The following is a 21,131-nucleotide window of genomic DNA, read 5'->3' on the forward strand; positions in this document are numbered from 1 at the left end:
GTCTGGGGAAGGGGGTCATCTGTTTCATTCTTTTTCTGGGATAACTCTGCAATGCTAAAACCAGACTTCCTTAAAATTGCTAGCCCAATTTTCAAGAGGGAAACTTCTATAATCCAGGCACCATTTGAACTTTCAAATACTTACACTTTGCATATAAGTGCACATGATTTTTTAAACATCCAAAATGCTGTCATTATTTCTCCGGCAGTTGCTTACAGACATGGAATTAACTGTGTCACCCTGAGTCAATTTTAATTCAACCTTCAAGCTACTAGTACTAATTGTACTAGTGTTGGCCTGGCCTGACATGTGGGCCATAGCTCCTGCTAGCCCACTGGAGAGCACCTGGCCAGGAAGCCAGGTAGCTAGTGACCTTCTTCCTACGATGGCTGCTTGGGCAGCAAATACCCACGCACCTCGTGCCTCCTTGTGTGGCATGCAGAGCTGTGCTGCGGCCAGGAGTGAGGCAGTATAGACAGGAATGACCTGGTGCGTACCAAGTTGTCATCACTCAGCTCTCAGGTTAGGGACAAAAGTCCCATAGTTTTGCCTGTGCAGCTGCCAGCTCACAGCTCTCACTGCAGCCACGTTTCAATGCAAGAGATCAATAGAAAAGCCAAGCTGCATGTCTTCAGCTGACACAAGGCACCAAACTTGTTAAAAGCACTGAAAACCAAACCTAAGTGTTGAGATGCGGACGGCAGACAGCTGCTGTAGTTCCTGTTGCTGGTGCTAACCCTCCAACCACCTCCAGTCTTCAACACCTCACTGAAATGTTCCTGAGCTCCAGTTAACTACATAGCTAAGTATCACCTAGTGCACTATGAGACCTTCCCTTCCAGCAAAGCCTGAAGACATATGTTGCATGTGATAGTGAATTCAGGGGGAAAAAAGGACTTTTTGTGTTGATTACAGACATGTAGCCACTTTGAAGAGTCAGACTGGGGGCACCTAAATCTGAAAGGCAGCAGACTTACCAGTTCAGTATAAAATAACTGATAAATTTAGCACAGTTCTGAGTTAAATTTTTAATCAAAATCCAGAAGTCTACAAAGGCCCTAAATTTGCATTACTAAAATCAAGATTCTTATTTTTCCAATCTTTATTTTGTAAGAGGAAAAGATATAAGTTATTTCCACATCTTGGTGAATATAACCAGAGTATTTTGACTTGATCTTTGACAAATTATGGTTTTGAGATAAATTCTGGATATCCACTTTAAATGTTAATATTTAAGGTTAATGGAAATTGAACCTTTTAAAGACCTTTCACTTATCGAGCACCTACAGACATAATCTAATGTTCACAATAATTATTATAAGACTAATAATTTATATACATATTTATCAATAGTGATGGGCAGTAGAAAATTTTGGATAATCAGAAATAACAAGGCATACACAGAGACTTTAAAAGCATTTAAGTTACATTAATAGTTTATGACATACTTTTTCTGTGGTCTACTGCAGCTGACCATTTTAGTGTGGAAATATTTATTCAATATATATTCACAGATAACTTTCTGTTTGTTTCATATTTAAGAAATATGAAAAGGCTATCAAGCTTTTTAATAAGCTTTTTATTTTCCAGTCAGTACAGAGCATTCTTGCAATCAAAGGTTAAATCTCATGCTCCCTTTTTGGCTTCTCTTTCAACGATAATAGATTCATTTTCTGGCTCTGACAGGAGGGAGTTGGATTTGCTGGCTGGCTGTTGTGTAAGCATCAACTATACTGGAACTATATATACTTGGAGCAAGAAACAGGAAGAAACTAGTTGGTAAAACACAATCATAGGCTGGCAGGAAAACAGTGACTATTTGTCACTCCTTCCAAAGAGGAGGAAAACAGTTGGTGGCAAATACTCAGTGCCATCAAGAATCCAACAGAAAACTCAAATCTCCTTTTCTCCATGCCGGGATACTCAGAATTTTACTTCAATGTGGACCATGGCTACTTGGAGGGTCTGGTCCGAGGGTTCAAAGCTGGGATCTTGACAAGTGCAGACTATGTCAATTTAGCACAGTGCGAGACACTAGAAGGTAAGTCTGCTGGATTATTTTATTTAGGAAGAAATACTGTTGCTTGGACCTTTGAAGAATGGAAGGTAAAAGACCAAAGTATTGACAGCCTTATCTTAAAAGCCAGATATAACCCTGATTTCCTTTAAGAATTGTTCTCATATTTAAGCTAATAGTTTTCCACTGGAATTACCCTAGGATTGTACAGACTGTGATTTGCAAAGTGATCCAGATGATGCGGTTTTCTAGTTTACTGATAAATCTTGGAAATCTCATCCACAGACTTCCTTTGGGCATTGGTAATCTCACATATATTAACCACTGCACAGGACTATGAGAGTATGGAAGTTTTGTAACATTTCAGCTGGACTAAATAGTTTGCAAAACCTTATTAAAAGCTTACCATTCAGCACTGAATTTCTCTATAAAATATATAGAATATAATTTCAGTACTTTATTACCACATGAGTTCTAGGGCAGTCAAGGACATTTTGCTTACCATGAAGAGAAAACTAGATGTCAGAAAGGTAGAAAGAAGACTGAAATATTCTCAAGCTTAAAAAAAAAAAAAAAAAATAGCTTTTTCTTTTTTTTTTTTTTTTTCAAGGTGACTTTGCCACAGTAATAAAAGAACACACAGTAGTTTCCAAAGCAGCTTTCTGTGGCCAAGACTGGTCACAGCCTGATGAAGACAGACTTGTACAAAAAATCATATGACATACCTTTGGACACTTGGCAAGACAAAAAGGCAACAGAAAAATTCACCTTTCTAAAGGAACATAAAGTTTCTTTCCTTGACCCCAAATAAAAGCTGTGATTGTATACTGAAATCTCATCTATAATATGGAGTATATTAAATTCATTTGCCAAAAGAACAACAAGAATTAATAAGCTCATTCTGTTTTCAGCTGCTTTGTCTATGCAGTGATAGAGTTGAGGAAATGAGAAGTGAAGAATGTGATGATTCCCACATGCATCAGAGTCTTGAGGCTGTCTAAACTGTTACAGTATAAGCCTGAGAAGGTTGCACACCATTAATCTTGCAGATTAAAAGAACTGCATTTAAGTAGGCAGAAGTAGGTATTTAGCTGTCAGCTGGAAAAAAAATCCTCTCATAGTTAAAGAAGAGATTTTTCAGTACAGTCAATGGGACTAGAGACTGTTGAACTGACCAAGTACATGTGCCTACTCTAGTTGATAAGCTGGAGAGCTACATCAGCTCTTCATTTAATACAGTGGCAGTTTGGACATATAGAACACATGTAAACACTTACTTACACTTACTCTGAGAACTGAAATCTATTCTTTATGTCAGCTGAACAAAACCAGCAGTGTATGATCTATGAAAATTAAGGACTCTACAGATATTGCATTTAACTGCTTAAATTGAAGGGTCCTGCTCCATGAGTTTACACATGGTTTAGGAAAAGCTAATAGAGCTTCAGACATCTATAAAGGACAGGAAATACAGAATGATAGAATCATTAAACCTTGTTCTTACTCCATTTTTCTCTGCAGAGGAACTCAGGAGGTGATGTCACCAAAGGCTCCATGAAGAAAAAATAAAATAAAATCCTGGCTATTTCTGAATAAGATAAAATTTAAATATTTTAAAAAACATACAAGGAAATTATATTTTCTTCACCCTTTCCAAAAGAATTCTTGCTCCTGCTCAAGAGACACAAGAATGGTTAAAAATTATATACATTTTTAGTGATTTTACAAGAAAGATATTTACAACCAGGGAGTAGTTTTCAAATATTACTGAGATATATGAACCTTTATTAAGAGTGTGCCTTGTTCCTTATGGGAAGATCACAACAGAGAGGTGACATCATTTCTAAAGTAAGATTTGCAGGAGAAAGAACAGCAACTTTTTTACTTTTGAACCTTCTTCTTTCTAATGTTCATTATATTTTAGAATGTAAATGCATTTCAGCTACAGAAAGAACAGCCTTCATCAAGCTGCCTACAAGAATATCTTTAGTACCCACTATCACTTCCTATTTTATTTTATTTTTTTTCCTAATCGTCTTCAGAACATCACTATCTCCATTGTAGCATTTTTCTACTTGTAGAAAAATATTTTTTATTTTTTATCAGGTTGCCATCAGTTATCTACCAAGCATGCTATTTATAATGAAAATAAGAGAAATATTGGATTTGTGAATGGGGTTAATTATACAAACCTCTCTGCACATAAATGATGCTGTAGTATTGAAGTTGAATCACAAGTGTACAGTACACCAAAAGCAGACTCTTACCTCTAAATTAGAAAATGGAGCTGGATCCAGCATATGTATTTGTGCTGTAGTATTATCTTGTTTGTCCTATAATGCCTTCAATTCATGTATTCACATTCAAAGGTAATAAATTTACACCACTGTGCATTCTGTGGCATTGTACCAGACCACAAAAAGTGGCATAAGTTTAAAATATTATAAATATGCTAAAACCAACAAGCAGAAACAAAATCAAAACCACCCCAAGTAACCCATAAATAGAATCAAAAAGATCTTTTAATTTCAAAGTGGTTTAGATATCTCTGGAGGAGAAACCATAATGCCAGTACGGAAGAACCACAAGCAAAAAAAACATGGGTTAGAGCTTTACATCTGCTTGGCAATAACAGGGTACGTATAAAAGTGAAAGGGAAAGTTAAAAAAGGAGGTCTCTAAGTGGCTTAAATTAGCATTGTGTCCTCTCAGTTCAGGGCCACACAGAGAGAAGTGCCCTTCAGCTGAATTTAGGCATCCTCTTGGGCTTGTATGAATTATTATCATTTTCATGGAGCTACCTTGTGGTCTGCAACACTGGCTGGAACCTCAGCAACATGGCATGCTACCAGTCTGGCCCTACAGCATCATCTGTCTTGGGGGAATGAGATCCCCAGAGCAACACTGCTGGCACTGAAGCAGAATATGTGAGGTTTTACATTCAGTGCTTTGTTCTTTCCTTGATTCCTTGTGTGATGGAAAGAGTTCTGCTCTCTAGAAGGAAGGCTAAGTCACAGAAGGATAAGCAGTCCAGCTCTGCTCCCACCAATGAAATAAGTTCACAACTTGCCAGTGCTGGAACACCAGCATGCAGCAGCTGAAATAACTGTAAATGAAAAGTGATGGTAGCTGGCTATTAAACTGAGGAGTCAGACAAGACTCCGTGTGCTTGATGCTTAGGGACCAGGCTAATACTTGGTTCAACTTCTTCCAGTACTCTTTCTTTGTGTTTTAACCACACTCATCTTAAACTAGCCTCTCTCTGCCATGGTGTGAACTCTGATTATGATGATCCTGATTTATTTTATTGGAGCTTGTTGATTATTATTTTCTCAATTGTTCTGGCCAAGGCTATGGCATAAGGTTGACTATGTTTTTTTACATAGAGTAAATGCATGCATGCTGGAATTTATTAAATTGGGTAGAAGAAATATTTCTCTAAAATAGGCCATGGAAGTTACAGGGTCATTCATCCAATATTCCTGGCCATAGTATTTCCTTCATAATTTTGAGAGCCAGGTAGGACTATACCATGTGTTATGGCTAATATTTTTTTATACCTTGCAATTTGGTGTAGATTCTAAAACTACTCAGACAATAAAAGAACCAAGGCAGACAATCACATTCTTGTCAGAGACACACTACCCACAGTAGGCTGGTTTTGCTTTCTGTTCATCATATTATACTAAACATATTTCAGAATGGTCAGTACTTGGGGTTGATATTTGGGTTTTGCAGTCTGCTTTAGATGCTACGCTCCTGGAAACCACTGTGTCCAGAATGCATTTACAGAGTGTGACTCAATGTTGGTATTTGGTTCATTTGGAAAGGATTTGAGGAAAGATAGATTTTGGCTCTCTGCATGTAATGTGGTAGTGTATTGTAATCACACCACACACCAAATATTTTTACCTTCTTTGCAGTAAAGAGAAAGTAAAAATTATCAGTTTGCAGAGCAAATTTAGCTTTTATATGAAAATATTTTTGTATTGTTTTTTGTTTTGTTTTGTTTTTAAGTTGGTCTGAAATATTTAGATAAACTTCTCGTCCTAATTCTGCATTTTTGTTTCTCTCCTTCACCTTTCTTATCTTTCTCTTGAATTAAGTAATTTTCCTTTTTTCATATTTGTATTCTTTTTTCTTCTTCCTGGATAGAAACCTGTACTGAAGCGATGACTGTTTCCTAGTATATGGCTCTGATGATTGAAAAAACAACTCCCCAGCGCTCTCTTTCACTAACAGTTCTGTGATGACCTATATTATTTTAAGAATCAATTAGTTTAAACTGACAACATGACTTCAATCTCATGCAGGAAAATCTAGAGAAATGCTACCAGTTCTAGAGTGCTAGCTGAGCAAGACTGTCCTATCCAAAACAGTGCATTGGGGTAGTCAGTGGAATGAGCTGTAGTGCCAGCAAAATTCACATAAAAAACTCTAAGGGTTATCTATCTTGTAGTGTTAGTGCTAGACTTAGGAGTCAGAATCGCAATGCACTAGTTCTTTTGCATTAAGTCTCAGTGTAGGCATAGTAAGAAAATATGCATGTAGGGAGTTAGGAAAGAGTAGCTACTCTCTGATAAATGCACACCTTGCTAATGCATAGTAAATTCTTTTGTAGACACACCCTTAATTCAGTCGGTGGGAGTGTTGCTATTCATTTCCCTAATTATCACTTCAGTTTTTATATGGAAATCTAATAATTATAAATGCTAAAGCCTTATAACATTATCTCAATCTATAATTTATGGTACTTTTAATAAAGCATTTGAACATAATTACACAATATAGCAGGGCCTTTTCTAAAAGGAAGTGTTAAACTGCTTTGAACACTAAGAACTGATTCACATCTTTACTTTTGCTTCAGGGTGGAAAATAGCTAGCAGAGGAAACTTATCAAATTAATTCTTTGATATTATAAAAGATTCTTTCAACTTTGCTGTCTAATCAACCCATTTTCTTCAGTTACCATGGTGGGAGCCCTGGCAGAATGTCACAATAACCCAAGTTTCTGGAACAGCTTCTTAGGATCTGTTAATAGCAGCCATAAATCAGGCAAAGCCAAAACAGAAATGCTAAGGGAGGGTAACTGTGCCCTTTCAAGCACTCTCCTGCAGACCTCATTTGGAGACCAGAGTCTGAGCCAGGCAAGATGTGTTCTCTCATTTTCTTCAGGCAGCTTGATTACATGAGATTATAGTCTTACATGAGATTTAAACGTTTCACATGAAAATTGAAGATCTTAACAAAGTTACAGGGTAATTCTTTTTGATACATAACAGTCCACCGTATCACAGGAGACAAAACTGACACATTATAATGATTCAATACTGGTGCCCTGAATAAATCTGTGAAATCAAAACATTGAACTGGGAAGGGGTGAGGGACAGCAGTAATTAACACTGTGCTTGTTGTGACTGTAAATTAAATTTACAAGTAAAACTTATGGCAAAGGTGTAACCTATTTGTGGTTTCTTGTAGCAATGAGTCTTACTTGAGGAAAGCAGTATAAATTTGCAGTAATTATGCATTTACTCTGTATCATCTATAGTAAAATCTTATGGATGATCAGACCCTTCATATGAAAATATAACATTACAAAGGAACATTTTAAATATTGTTTGATTTGATTTGTAGACAATATAATGGCAGTTTATTTTCATGATCTTCCTTGAATCTAATTTCAGATCTAAAGTTACATCTACAGACTACAGACTATGGCAACTTCTTGGCTAATGAACCTGGCCCTCTCACTATTTCCACCATTGATGATAAACTGAAAACAAAGCTACTCACAGAATTTCATTACTTTAGAAACCATGCTTTTGAACCACTTGCAACTTTTCTGAATTTTATCACGTAAGTAATGTTACCACATCGCTTAAATTATAGACGCAAAGCAAAAACACAGCTTCAGGTTAAAACAATGTAAATACATCTTAGTGGAACTTACATTAAATTTCAAAAATAGTTAAATTAGTTTGATACTGTAATACTTACATAACTTATTTGCTAATATCCATTCTGAAAATATTTGTTGCCTTTGCAACCCCTTATTTTAAAGAACACAAGAAAAGCAGATTTTTACTGCATACAGGGCCTAGAGTGGTAGTAGAGATTGAGAAAAAAATATTATTTTCAAATGTCATTTAAGTCAGAGAACTTGCAAAAATAAGTTTGTGGGGGTGACTCATGAAAGATGAACAATTTCATGATATCCAGTGATTTAATTCCTAGCCATGTGGCAAATTCTAGATTTTGTTTAAAGACTACACATCATATACCCACCATACTTTTTATACCATTTGAACATTAAAACCAGAACAACTTTATGTTGTATATAGCAAGGTACTTAGATCCAAGTGGCTTTGTTTAAAAGCACAAGTGCTGTTTGATGTCAGATGAAGAGAAAGTTCTGATCTCTATGCAGTTATAAACAGACAAAACTTGTAAATAAATGACTTAACATTAAGGAAAGAATGGGGTTCTGCTTTATAACAGTATAACAACATGGATTAGTGAAATGTCACTAGAATATTTTACTTAACTGTTTACTCCCCTTGGTCTTATCTTTTTAATGTATTCTCACAAGACTGTTCATCTTACTTTCAAGGAATATTTTTATCATAAGAGTAAAATAAAGTATCATTTTTTTTGTTCAAGTGTGACTAATCAGTTTTAGGTTGTTATATCAATAAGATCTTAGAGACTGCCCTGGGATAGACAGCTACAACCTATTGGTATAGAATGTTTAGGTTTTGCTTCAGAGAAATGAAAGTAAAAATATGAAAATTATGGCAGCTCTTTTCTTATACTGATTGACATGCATATGTATACGTGTGCATACACTCTGTATGCTGTTGTTTTGTGATAATGGAGACATTAGTTTAAGATATTTAACAACACCATTGCATCACTGAACTATATATCACCAGATCCTTGAGCTCCATCACAGATTTTGTGTGAGATCATATTAATCTCTTTATGTTGATAGCTGTGTTGTGAAACTACAACACAGCTACACTACAACTACAACTACAGCAAACTACAGCAAACTACAACTACAGCAAACTACAACTACAGCACAAGCTGAAGACTGGCATCCTTGTTATAAGCATCCCAAGGGAATAGCTTTCACATTTCCGTTTCTGAGTCACTGATGAAACTCTTACCAGTCTCTGACAGCAAAACTAGTAAGAAGCTCATAGAAAACTTCTACTGAAAAATTTAGCAATAAAGAAATCTGTGAAACTCTGTTCATAGTTTCCTCCTGAGAGGATGTTTAAAGCTGAGTGGGAAGAAAGCCTGGTCCATCTGCATGAACTCTGAAGTTTTAGTGCAGAATCCCAAACCAGAGAAGATCTTAGCTCAGGTGATTTACTTTTCAATACCATGCATTGTCACTTATATCAAACCTACATTTCACAGCTGCTATGCTTATTATACTCATGTTTCAGTTTCCCCTTGTTTAAAAGGGTCTCTTTTGCAAACCAGTCATCATGTGGTTTAAAACAAAAACTGTGTTGCCTACTTGCAATTTTAAAACTTCTGTTTGTTTTTGAAAAATGAGACGTTGATAAAGAGTGAATATAAATACCAGCAAATACTGTGGACATTTCTGACTTTAGTGCTTTAACTAATTTTCAGAAATCTTGCTTTTGTACTTTTTCAAACAAAAATTCATCATAAAGCTAATATTCATTTATTTTACTTTTTATTTCAAATACAGATACAGCTACATGATTGACAACGTAATTCTTTTAATAACTGGCACATTACATCAGCGACCCATAGCTGAACTGGTTCCCAAGTGCCATCCACTTGGGAGTTTTGAGCAAATGGAAGCAGTCAGTATTGCCTCAAACCCCACAGAGCTCTTCAATGCAATTTTGGTTGACACACCATTAGGTAGGAATACCAATTTACTTCTTATTTGCTTCTTGAAACTAACTTTGTATACTTGAAAATATCTGAGATCAAGTAGCATGTTTTCACTGGATATGCTGTGCTTTGGATACAAAAAATGTTTAAATAATTGGCTGATGAAACTGGATCAATCACTTCTGAAGTGGTGTTCAGGACTTTTTCTGGTAACATTTATATACAGCTTCTATATCAGCCTTGATAGCAGACACAAAGAAAACGCTACTCAAGAAGAGTAATGGATACCTTTTATACCCAAAGTAGCCGTTGATTTAGAGCATCTAGATTTTTATTTCAACACCTGCATCTATAATTAAAAAATGTAAGATAAAATCTTGCCTATCACTCACTAAGGATCAAGAAACAGACAGTTACTAATAAATATTAGATGTTGTGGTATAACCTAGAATCTCTCTCCTGAGGATTTGGGCATTATTCAAGCACACAGATAATCCCATCCTGAAGGACTAATTCTAAAGGCAAAATAGAGCCAGGGCCGGGAACCTCACATTCTGAAAGTGGGATGAAGTTCTCAACAATATGCTGCAGCAGCCAACACAAACAAAAAAATACCAAGTTGTGAGGCATTGTTGGGAAAGGTACAGAGAATAAGATGTATCTGAATGGATTTGGCCATCTATGGAAGCACTGCATGCCCTCATCTTGAGGACTGTGTGTGTGTTTTAGGGTTCTGCTACTCAAGAAGGTATGGTGGGTTTGTGGGTTGGCCCCAGCCAGAAGTGTGACTCCCACTCAGCTGCTTGCTCTCTCTCTGCCTCCATTGGGACGGGGGAAAAATGGACAAAAAAAGGATCTTGTGGGCTGAAATAGAGACAGAGATCACTTACCAATTGGTGTTGCAGAAAAAACAGACTCAACTTGCTGAAAATTAATCTATTGCCAATTACTACATATATATATGTTTAATTACTGAACATGATCAATTATTATTATTATCAAATACTGTTTTTAACAGTTAGTATTATATATTATATATGCAGTATTATAATACTGAGTATTATAATATATAATAATGAGTATTATCAGATTTTTAAGAAAACAACAGAAATTCATGGGCTATCAGATACTCAAGGAAATTATCAGGGCTATGCCCCCTAGTGTCTTTCATCTCCCAGCTGAGTGCTGGGAGAGTAAGCAAGGCCCACACACTCTCCCTAAATACTATCTCATGTTGCCACTGTCTGAGACAATTTTCTCTCTAATGCAGCACTGGTCTGCCCCACTGAAAAATTTAATTAACAGTGACAGATTGGAATACTTTTGCAAATTATTCTATATAGTATTATTAAGTGGCCTAGCCACATAAATGAACTTCATCCCCTGCCTGCCTGTTCAGAAGTTCGCTCTTTAGCCAGTTCTGCAGAGGACCTGGAAGTACAGATGGTCAAGGTCAACGCCTGTGCCCCTTTCTAGTTGCATCCTGTTACCTTTTTCCCACTGACAAACATATCCAAAGAGGAAGAGGTAAACTAGGAAAGAGGATTCTCCTTAACAATGGAAAAATACCTGTGTGATTTAGGACAAAAAATATCTTTCATGTTCCTCACTGGGAAATCTCCCTAACGACCAAACCATCTACTTCAGAGAAGATTAAGGCTTTCATTAGCATCTCCCATTTGATGGTCTTTGGAGACGTGGACTCTGACTGCTGCACTCATTGATTCTCTTCGCAACAGATTCTTATTAAAAAGGAGGGAGTACAAGGATAAGCAGAAAATTAAGAGGATTTCTCTTCTGTGTATCACTCTGTCTCGTACGATAGAAATGTCAGATCCTTGCTCATGCACTGGTGAATGGCAATAGACAAGAGATGCATATTACCAGCATGTACATTCATACTGCAATATAATAAATTCTACTTTCAGCTGCTTTCTTTCAAGACTGCTTATCTGAAAATGACCTGGATGAAATGAATATTGAAATAATGCGCAACAAACTGTACAAGGCAAGTTCTTGCAACATAACAATAACACTTGGGGTTTTAAAAGCATTTTAGAAAAGGAGGTCAGTATCATTAACCCTGTTTTATGGATGGGGAAACAGAAGTGTGGTGAGATGAAGCAAGCTGTCTAAGGTCACCTGGATGATGACAAATCCAGGAATCAAATCCAGCTCCTCTGATTTCTACTCCAGTGTTTGAAGAGATTTCAAATTTTAGGTCTGCATCCAAAATCTAATTTAATATCTCATTAAAGAAAAAGCTTTAGATGTCAGGCTAATATCCAGATCCATTTGTTTGTGAATAACTCTTTTATCTATGAAGTGCCACAGAACTGTTAGCTCCTAAATAATCCTAGGCAGACTTTTGGCTAACATTTATTTTTATTCATAAAAGGTAGATGTGATTTGAAAAAGGTCTAATTGCTTTGAGTCTAGATGAAATTTTTATTTAATTAATGTTTTTGCTTAATTTTCATTCTTTTTAAAATTATATTTAGCATTGCTATGACGCACTACCCTAAGAATATGCATATAACATATGCCTTGTGTTTTCAAGGTACTTTACAAATATTAGCACACAGGTCAATACTTTTATGGTGGTGTCTTTAAAGGCTATACATATTTCATCCCGTTAATGGTTTCTCCCATCACGTTCTCTCCAGATTCTTTGTTGTCTTTCACAGTGGATGACCCAGACTGCAGGAAGTATTCTTAAAGTGATCTGATTGCATTAAGGGGAAAGAAAAAAAAATCTTCTGTTTGTCTTAGAAATGATTATTTTAAATTCCCAATATGATATTTAATTCTTAAGTACTCTGCTAATTTCTATTATTCTTAACAATATCAGTTACTAATAAACTAGACACTTTATATTTGATAACATAGAGATTTGATTCTTGTTTCCTGTATTTGTGTTTGTAAATTTGTATTACCACAGGTTTACACTTATTAAAACTAATATTTATATTTTTTCTTCTCACTCTGCTAAGTGTCGGGGATCATTTTGCAAACCCTTCTAAATTATTAACATATCCTTTCTCCTCTGCTTCAGCTGTCAATGTGATCAATTATGTTTCAGCTCTATTATCAGAACTATACAGAATCTAACTAAAAATCCCATGCAGCAAATCCCCCTCGAGACGTCTCTACTTAAAATTCACTTAATTGCATAGCTACTGACAGCTTCCTTCAACAAGATTGTGTGGAGTTGTAGCAAATGCATTCTGATAACATAAATGTTCCTTAAGACAGTATTTTGAGGGAGGGGGAGGCAGGGGGAATAACATTTCTGAGGCATGTAAGGTCCTTCCTGCTCAGGTGTATTGAAATGGGTGCAAAGGAGGGAATCTTCAATAGATCAGAGGGTTCTGCAGACCATTATTACAGAAGCTTTGTCCACTGTTCTGTTCTAATCCAGGGTTTTGAAGGGTAGAGCAGTAGGGATTAGTTTGTGTATCCTCATAGTGCTGGCCAAACAGCTGTGGCATATACCCAAATCCCCTCCTCCACACTATAAACGCATAGTTGCCTTCAGCCATCTGCTTATTATGCAGTGGAAGCTCAATGGAGCTAAAGAAGTTCATTCTTTATGAATGCAAAAGAGAGCAAAGAAAGCATAATATTTGTTCTGTAACATCTTTTAAAAACATTTAAATATATATTGTAAGAACATGATATTTGCATTTTACTATTCAATCCAGCAAAGTAATTAAGCACATAAATGAATTTAAATTCATAGGTAGAATTATCAAAGTTAATGGAAGTATTAAAAAATGAGATTCATGACTATGTGGTCAACTTCTTAAGTAGCATTTAAAATACTTTTCTTCTTCTTTTTTGTAGTCTTATCTTGAGGCGTTCTATAAGTTTTGTGAAAAACAAGGAGGTACTACAGCAGAAATAATGAGACCCATTCTTGAGGTAAGAAAAAATTCACTCATTGTACATGAAAGTACTCCAAAATGCTTTTATAATTAAGTCACTTTGCTTTTCCTGTTTCTTCTCTCTCCATTTGCAGTTATTTGTCAGATGTTTGAATAATAACCGTATTGCTGAGACGTACCAAAGTCTTTATTCTAGAATGGGTTTTACCTCCCGAGTTGAGAAACAGCTAGTCCAGGGAGGAGTTAGCCTCAGTTAATATTTTTCTATAACAGAGAGCAGAACAAAAAAAATGATTCACTAATCTTACACTGTTGCCTCTTAACATATTTCTGTATTATATAGAGAAAATAAAGAAATAAAAAGGGAGCTCTTACATCTCCTAGACCAAAATTAAATTTCGTATAGCTACATTCTGGCATTACTGTATATGAATGAATCAATATTTTTTAAACTTCATGGCACCATCATGTTTATTTACTCTTCTATTAGAATTAATGGTTGAAGTTATAGTTGAGTGGCATTCAGAAAAGTCCAACATTTAAGGATTTTTGTCTCAACTCAGAAAAGTTAAGCACTTATTTTTTCCATGGTATACAACATTCCTAAGATCCTACTCGCCAAAGAATACGTGCAGAATAGTGAATGACATTTTCATATCTGTTACTGTAAAAAAAGAGGCACACTCATAAAATTGAGTTGAGTTCTCAGCATTCAGCTCCTTTTATTTATTTTTTTTCTAGATCATTTCCTTCCAGGAGGAAATGACCCCCCCCCCCCCCTTTGGTTTTTTTTTTTTTTTTTTCTGGGTAAGCAAAACTTGTACTCTGCAAACTGACTGAACAAAATTCACCGAGCTCTTATGACCTCATGCTAAAAGTCTACATTATGGGAGAGAGATAATAACCCTGGGAGCTCATCCCTGAAGGAAGAATGAGCCTAAATTATATCATACAAAATAACATACTAATAGGACAATGAAATTTGATGTTTTATTTAACCAGTTCATAGTGTTATGGTTACTTTCTAAAGAAAATATCCTTAATCAAGTTGAATTGTACAGAAATGAAATATTTTGACTATTCCTTTTGTGAAAAACAAAAATCAACAGATTTGTTGGCAGAGGTAAAGATATTTCTCAGTGATTCAGATTTTGCAGAAAGTTCATTTTTAGTTAGACATTCATGCTGAGAGATTACTAACTAACATTGGGTTAAGCATATTGTAAAACTCTGTTTATACTAGTGATAACAGTTTGGTCCATTATAAGCTCTTTTAAAATTCCGGTCTAATGTCAGTCAGTAAGCAGGATAAACTTTTCTCTAGATTTCCTTTTCTATTTTAATAATGTGAAGGTAGATTGTTGAGCTTACAAAAAGTCAAAAATTATTCAAAAGAATACTTGTTATTTATTCTGTCAAAATGAGGCTGCAGGTTTAAAATCCCCAACTTCTTGACCATCAGTCACGGTGTCAACCTACCACATTAAAAGAACCAGTGATCTCTCTTTGGACAACAAATGTTGCATGTTTAATCCTGAATTTGACAAGAAACTACAGGACTGCACTGCATCTAGTGCTGGGCCTGTTCTTAGGGTACCTTGCTAATACTCAGGTAGCAGACATAGAGCTTCAGTTTTTCATAGGGAAACCAAAGCAATTAGCAAATGGCCATCCTGTGACTCCACCCTCACTTGCAGCAATGAAGTGGCCCAAGTCACTGAATAACTATCTGCCTCCTGACATTACCCTCTATAGAGAATCTTGTGTGCCAATAATTTGATTAGTTGAGAGGTCTGGCTGGATGGGACTTATTCTGCAATTTTTCTCAAGCTGGGAACCACCCCAGGATTAGGCCTCATACGTGGTAGCATTAGTTGCAATTGCCTCTGAGCATGCTTTTCCAACAAATATTACAGAACTACCAGCTAAATTCTACATGGCTTTAATAGGTTAAAAAAGCAAAGCATTCATCCTTCCAAAACAGTTTTGCTAGGGCTGATATGCCTGTTCGTATTAATATGGCAAGTCAAATTTGGCCCTGTTATTCATTAGCCAGAAATCTTTTCAAGCACACTTATTTTCTTCTCATTATTTCTGTATTGTTTATTCATTTTCCTTACTCTGAAGTCAGTGCCAAAGGGCAGCTGAGTACCTGTTACAAAGTGTTCCAGTACATAGGAGTAGGATTTATGTGCTTCACTGCTAAATTTGTAGAACAGTGTCACAATGGCACTTGTCAGTCTTTTTCAACAGAAAAGGGTACCTTTCTGCTGAAAACAGTACAAAAGTTTGCAGCACAGGAAAAGTTGCAAGCTGCCTAAAATCTGCACATGCTGTATTTTCACTCAGAAGTTTTTAGACACTTCTGAGTGAACACTTCCGTGTTCTTAAAAAATGAAGGTAAATAATAATAAAGGGAAGAAAGAATACCATAGTCAGTTTAGATCTCCAAACAAAAGAACAGATTTAAATCAGACAGAATTGGGTAAGATTATTTTTATTTGCCATATTTTTAATTAATGTTTTAAGTATGGCAGGCCAAATTTTGCCTTGTAGAAAAGAACAATGCAGGATCTAGTCATCTGAATGACCTTCAGTCTGCTGCTGCAGGGAAAATGTAGTCACTATAGGCTTTTAAACCTGGGAGAAGAAATATAGCCCTTGATTCTATGTATTTAAAAATACCTCTTATTTGAAACATTTTAAAACTTTAACTTGGCAAGTAAACAACCTCCTCCACAGAATTAAATCATTGTTTTAAATATGTGCCTTCAGAACCTATTTTTTTCCAAATTTTTCATTCAACCTTTACTCTCAACAGCACTTTGAGGTATCCCTGAATAGTGCTATTGATTCTTGATCCTTTCAATGTATTATTATTATTATTTCTAAGACTATTATTTCATAACTTCAAAAGGGTGTGTGAGGTGATTTTTTGTCAACAACTTGTCAACTGAGTAGGGGAATGAGGAAGTAGCAGTGTTGATATTTTCAGTACAAAATTCACAGAATAAAAGCTGTGCTTGCAAAACACTGTTTGACTTTCTAGTTAAAATTTAACAAGTATTTGCAAACTAGAATTTTCAATTTGTAAAATAAGATGTTTCTAATGCACTGTTTAATTTTTTAAGCCTCCATAGTTTAGCTTACTGAAAATGAAACAAAAACAAAACAAACAAATAAACAACTGTTATTTTGTACTGAGATCTCTAATAATGCTTCTTTATTCCTTATTTTATGCATTAAGTTTGAGGCAGACAGACGTGCTTTTATCATCACTATTAATTCATTTGGCACTGAGCTGAGTAAAGATGACAGAGAGAAGCTATATCCAACCTGTGGAAAACTGTATCCAGAAGGCCTGCACCTGTTGGCCAACGCAGATGACTACGAGCAAGTGAAGTGTGTTGCAGATTACTATGCGGTACGTAATCTAATTTCTTAAAACAAAAAACAAAAAAAGAAAATAAAAATACTTAACATCTTTTGATGTCAACAAAATTGTAACAAAAATTCACATAAGTTGAAAGCATTTTTGAAATAATAAAGGATTCATCAAAGATACAAATACAAAAGATCTCACAGAGAAGTATATTGAATAAAAGGCCTTTGATATAAAGACATAGAGTAACTTATTATCCTAGTGCAATACAAAGTTCTTCTTACAGCAGTGTTTAAATACCACTAAATCACATCATAATAAACAAAACTGTTCTTACTTCATTAACCCTCCCCAAAATGAAGTTCCCAGCTGCTGCCTGATTTTGGCACAAAAACACGTCATTTTAAAATAAGAGGATCAAATCATTCATGCCACACATGACTGCAAACCTGATTCATTGCTAGGGTACTGTAAAAATAAAATGTTGTTCTTAAAATTTTTCTCTAAATCACTGACTGAATCCAAGAAGTAGTTGGAGTTATTAATACTGATGCAGATAGCACTGCTATTAAAGATGAACCAATATGGAACATTTGCTCTGTGAATTAGCTATGGTACTGTGATTACTTTTAATATTTAACCTACCTCAAAGTAGGTACACCAAACAGAATTATGTCCAGTCTACTGATTTCTCCATACCTGTTCCTGTGCACAAGCAGAATGGTAGAAGAACGTCACCATATCAAATGTGGTACAGAGCAAGTATGTTCATGTGATGGTGGGACATTTAGATGAATTTGGGAACCATTGTCCTAGACCTATATTGCACTGCTGCTTTATAGGAAAATCACAACCAACACACAGAATAGCAAAACACACAGAAAGGTAACACATAAGAAACAAAGTCGAATATGTCTGTGCAGAATATTCCAGTTACATATCAGACTGATGGATTACAATATTAATGCAGATAAAGCAAAATCAGGTGACTACTGGAATAAAATGATCACCCATGTGAGGATCAGAGTTCAGGGTTTTGGCTCCATTTACAACTCTGGCTCTGATGGATACTATTTGTACAGGAAGTTCAGTACTCTATATCCAAAGGAGTGAAAGGTCATGTGTCATTCTGCAGTCAGCCTCTTTCAGTGCCTTCAGAAAATTACTTTAAGCTGTAGGAAATGGCAATAAGAAACACAAGAACAAACTTTTTTTTTTTTTCCTCCTATTTATTTTTGGTGACTATATGCTTTCAACTTTTGATTTATAGAAAATTTTAATCTATACATAAGTTCCACACAGAAAGATTACTTAATGTAGATTAATTAATAAAGTAAAGTAAGGTAGCTGTGGTGCACAGAATGCAAAAGTAGCTTACTTCTGTTGTGTGGTTGTCTATGCTTTCAGGAATACAAGGCTGTGTTTGAGGGTGTAGGGAGTGACGCAGGAGAAAAGACACTGGAAGATGCATTTTTTGAACATGAGGTAAGAGGTTCTAACCATAAAATATCAAAATGAAAGTTACCCCCCTAGAATAACAATTAAAACAATAATGAGATACTATGCTTTTGATTCTACTATATTGCATCATTCAAAAACACAGAATTTCTATGACTGCAAACTTTTCAATGAAATGAAATAGGATTAATCTTTTTAAATAAAATAAATCCCAGGGCATTTTTTTTTGAAGAATAGCTATAGAACTGTCAACCCTGATAGCCTACCTGAACCCCATATGCTTAGTGAAATTTCCTTTGAATAGTCTACTGAAGAAGGTATTTGACTGCTGCCCTTTACTTTTTACTTGCCTGTAATCCTGCTGTAGTCTGTTACCAAAACAGATAAGCAGAGATGACATTTCAATTACATTTCTACTCAGGAGTCTCCTAATCAGTCATGATTGCAAAGTTACATAGAAATCTTCATGATGAAAGCTCCTGTTTAAAAATCCCATTTGCCTTCTTTAATATTTTATCATAATACTTGTTTAATCTTTTCCACAGGTAAAGCTGAATGTGCTTGCATTCAATAACCAGTTTCATTTTGGAGTGTTTTATGCCTATGTAAAGCTAAAGGAACAAGAATGCAGAAATATTGTATGGATTGCTGAATGCATTTCTCAGAGACACAGAACCAAAATTAACAACTACATTCCAATTTTCTAAATCTGAGAATTTATAACCCTACTGTGCCTGAAAAGAAGTATTATTTCATATAAAAGAAGAAAAATGTTATTTTGAAAGTTAATGTTTTGAGTTATATTACTGATTCTCCGTCTATAGAGCAGTGTGACAAAAAAGTAATATAATTATAGATATATGTATCAGAAAATATTAATGGACTCATTCATAGCTTTTGTGCCCATTTTAATTTAAAAGATCAATAAAAAGTCTCTGAAAAGGCCTTATATGCATATTCATTCTCTCTTGTGGAAGTAAGTTTTATACCAAAGATGTCTGTAAAGCTCTTTAATGCTTAACTTTGAATTAAAAGTTTTCTCAAAACCACTATTTCTGTCTTACGCTTATAGTCTTCTTCATGGCATACAAGATTCTAAGGACTTACAACACAAGCAGGGATAAACTTTAGTGTTACTCTGAGAGTCCCCTCAAGGAATGTCAAGAGAGAGCTTCCTGAACCTTCGTAACTGTGAGATGTCTCTGGAGTTAAGTGTAAATAAGTAACTGGGATGTCATGAACATGTGTTCACTTACTTCTTTATGGTCACTTGAGGTGCACCAGAAGTGTCCAGCAGGTGTCTGATCCACTTCACAGCAATATAATTATCTCCTCCAGCCACACCAAAGATACCATCTTCATGTATGCACTAGGGAAGATTATGAAACATGAATGAAACTACCAGCCAAGTCTGTATCAGTTTTACATCAGGCACAAACAACACCAGCTCTGAGCTATTTAGGACCTGGCTAAGATCAGTAACTAAAAATAGAGCAGAGAGTTGAAGCCAGATTGTAGCAGGACAAGATTAATTCTGCTGAGGAAAAAGAAAGGATTTTGAAAGCCACATCAACATTCTGCCTTCATAATCCATTCAAGAAATTTGCCCTCTTGTATTTCAAACAGGCTATACCTTGATTTTCTGCATGATTTCTTAGCTTCAGGCTGCACCACAGAAAATCTCAATCTTCAGCTGAGTATGTAATAAAATCCATTTCCTGCTGAGTAAACAGAATATATATATAAATATATATATGTATGATGTCAACACCTTAGAATTATGGAAAACATTCAGGCATCATAGTTTTAAAAACTGAGATATATCTCTCCTTGTAACACATACATGCAGGCATATATACATACATAAAACCCAGAAAATTTCACCCTTTTTATAACTAAAACCACACTTCTTAAACTGTAAATGTAACCAATGGGTTATATCCCAGGACATCCCATACAGATTTAATAAAGAATTTGGAAGATTTTCAATATTTTGCTTTATCATGAATCACTGAGAACTTTAAATAATTACTTTAAAAATACTTCCATTTAGAAATAATTTAGTAGGCATTTAGGAGGGCCGACCAAAAAGAAATAATTGTAAAAGAAAATAATAAAATCTTATTTCTATATTTAGGCTTCTTTATTTTGTAAATCTGGTAATCCAGAAGCAAAACAAAACAAAACAAAACAAAACACCCCGACCTGTAAGATGTCTGCATTGCAACTGCAATTTCATTTTGGAATGTGCATCTGGAATGTGTATTTCTTAATTTGTATTTCCTATGCTAATCTTTGATCAATATTTTCCAGTTCACACATATATTGCAAACTATATCATAAACTGCAGAAAAGAAAGCAAGAGGGCTGCATTGTCTCAAATTTGCATTTTCCACATAGTTTAGTAATTGCATAAGAAAAAAAAAGTTATGAGCAGAAGAACAAAATCAACTGATCTAGGACACAGAAAATGAATTATTGCATTTCATTGCAGTATTTATAAGAAT

General features: G+C 35.2%; 1 protein-coding gene across 1 annotated transcript; it reads left to right on the top strand.

The window, feature by feature from the left end:
* Window positions 1-1,761: 1,761 nt before the first annotated feature.
* Window positions 1,762-19,573, top strand: ATP6V0D2 (ATPase H+ transporting V0 subunit d2). Its single transcript, XM_035318519.1, has 8 exons — window positions 1,762-2,041; window positions 7,704-7,875; window positions 9,746-9,924; window positions 11,826-11,905; window positions 13,744-13,821; window positions 17,032-17,208; window positions 18,574-18,651; window positions 19,170-19,573. The coding sequence occupies exons 1-8, from the start codon at window positions 1,912-1,914 to the stop codon at window positions 19,329-19,331; spliced, it is 1,056 nt and encodes a 351-aa protein (XP_035174410.1). The 5' UTR covers window positions 1,762-1,911; the 3' UTR covers window positions 19,332-19,573.
* Window positions 19,574-21,131: the final 1,558 nt, after the last annotated feature.

The sequence above is a fragment of the Oxyura jamaicensis genome, chromosome 2, assembly GCF_011077185.1.
Source record: "Oxyura jamaicensis isolate SHBP4307 breed ruddy duck chromosome 2, BPBGC_Ojam_1.0, whole genome shotgun sequence".
Taxonomy (NCBI): Eukaryota; Metazoa; Chordata; class Aves; order Anseriformes; family Anatidae; genus Oxyura; species Oxyura jamaicensis.

Bases quoted from the DNA above. Each gene is read 5' to 3' on its own strand.
- ATP6V0D2 (XM_035318519.1), top strand. From the start codon at position 1,912: ATGCCGGGATACTCAGAATTTTACTTCAATGTGGACCATGGCTACTTG. The intron at 7,876-9,745 runs GTAAGTAATGTT...TTTCAAATACAG, and splicing joins ACTTTTCTGAATTTTATCAC to ATACAGCTACATGATTGACA. The intron at 13,822-17,031 runs GTAAGAAAAAAT...TTATGCATTAAG, and splicing joins TAATGAGACCCATTCTTGAG to TTTGAGGCAGACAGACGTGC.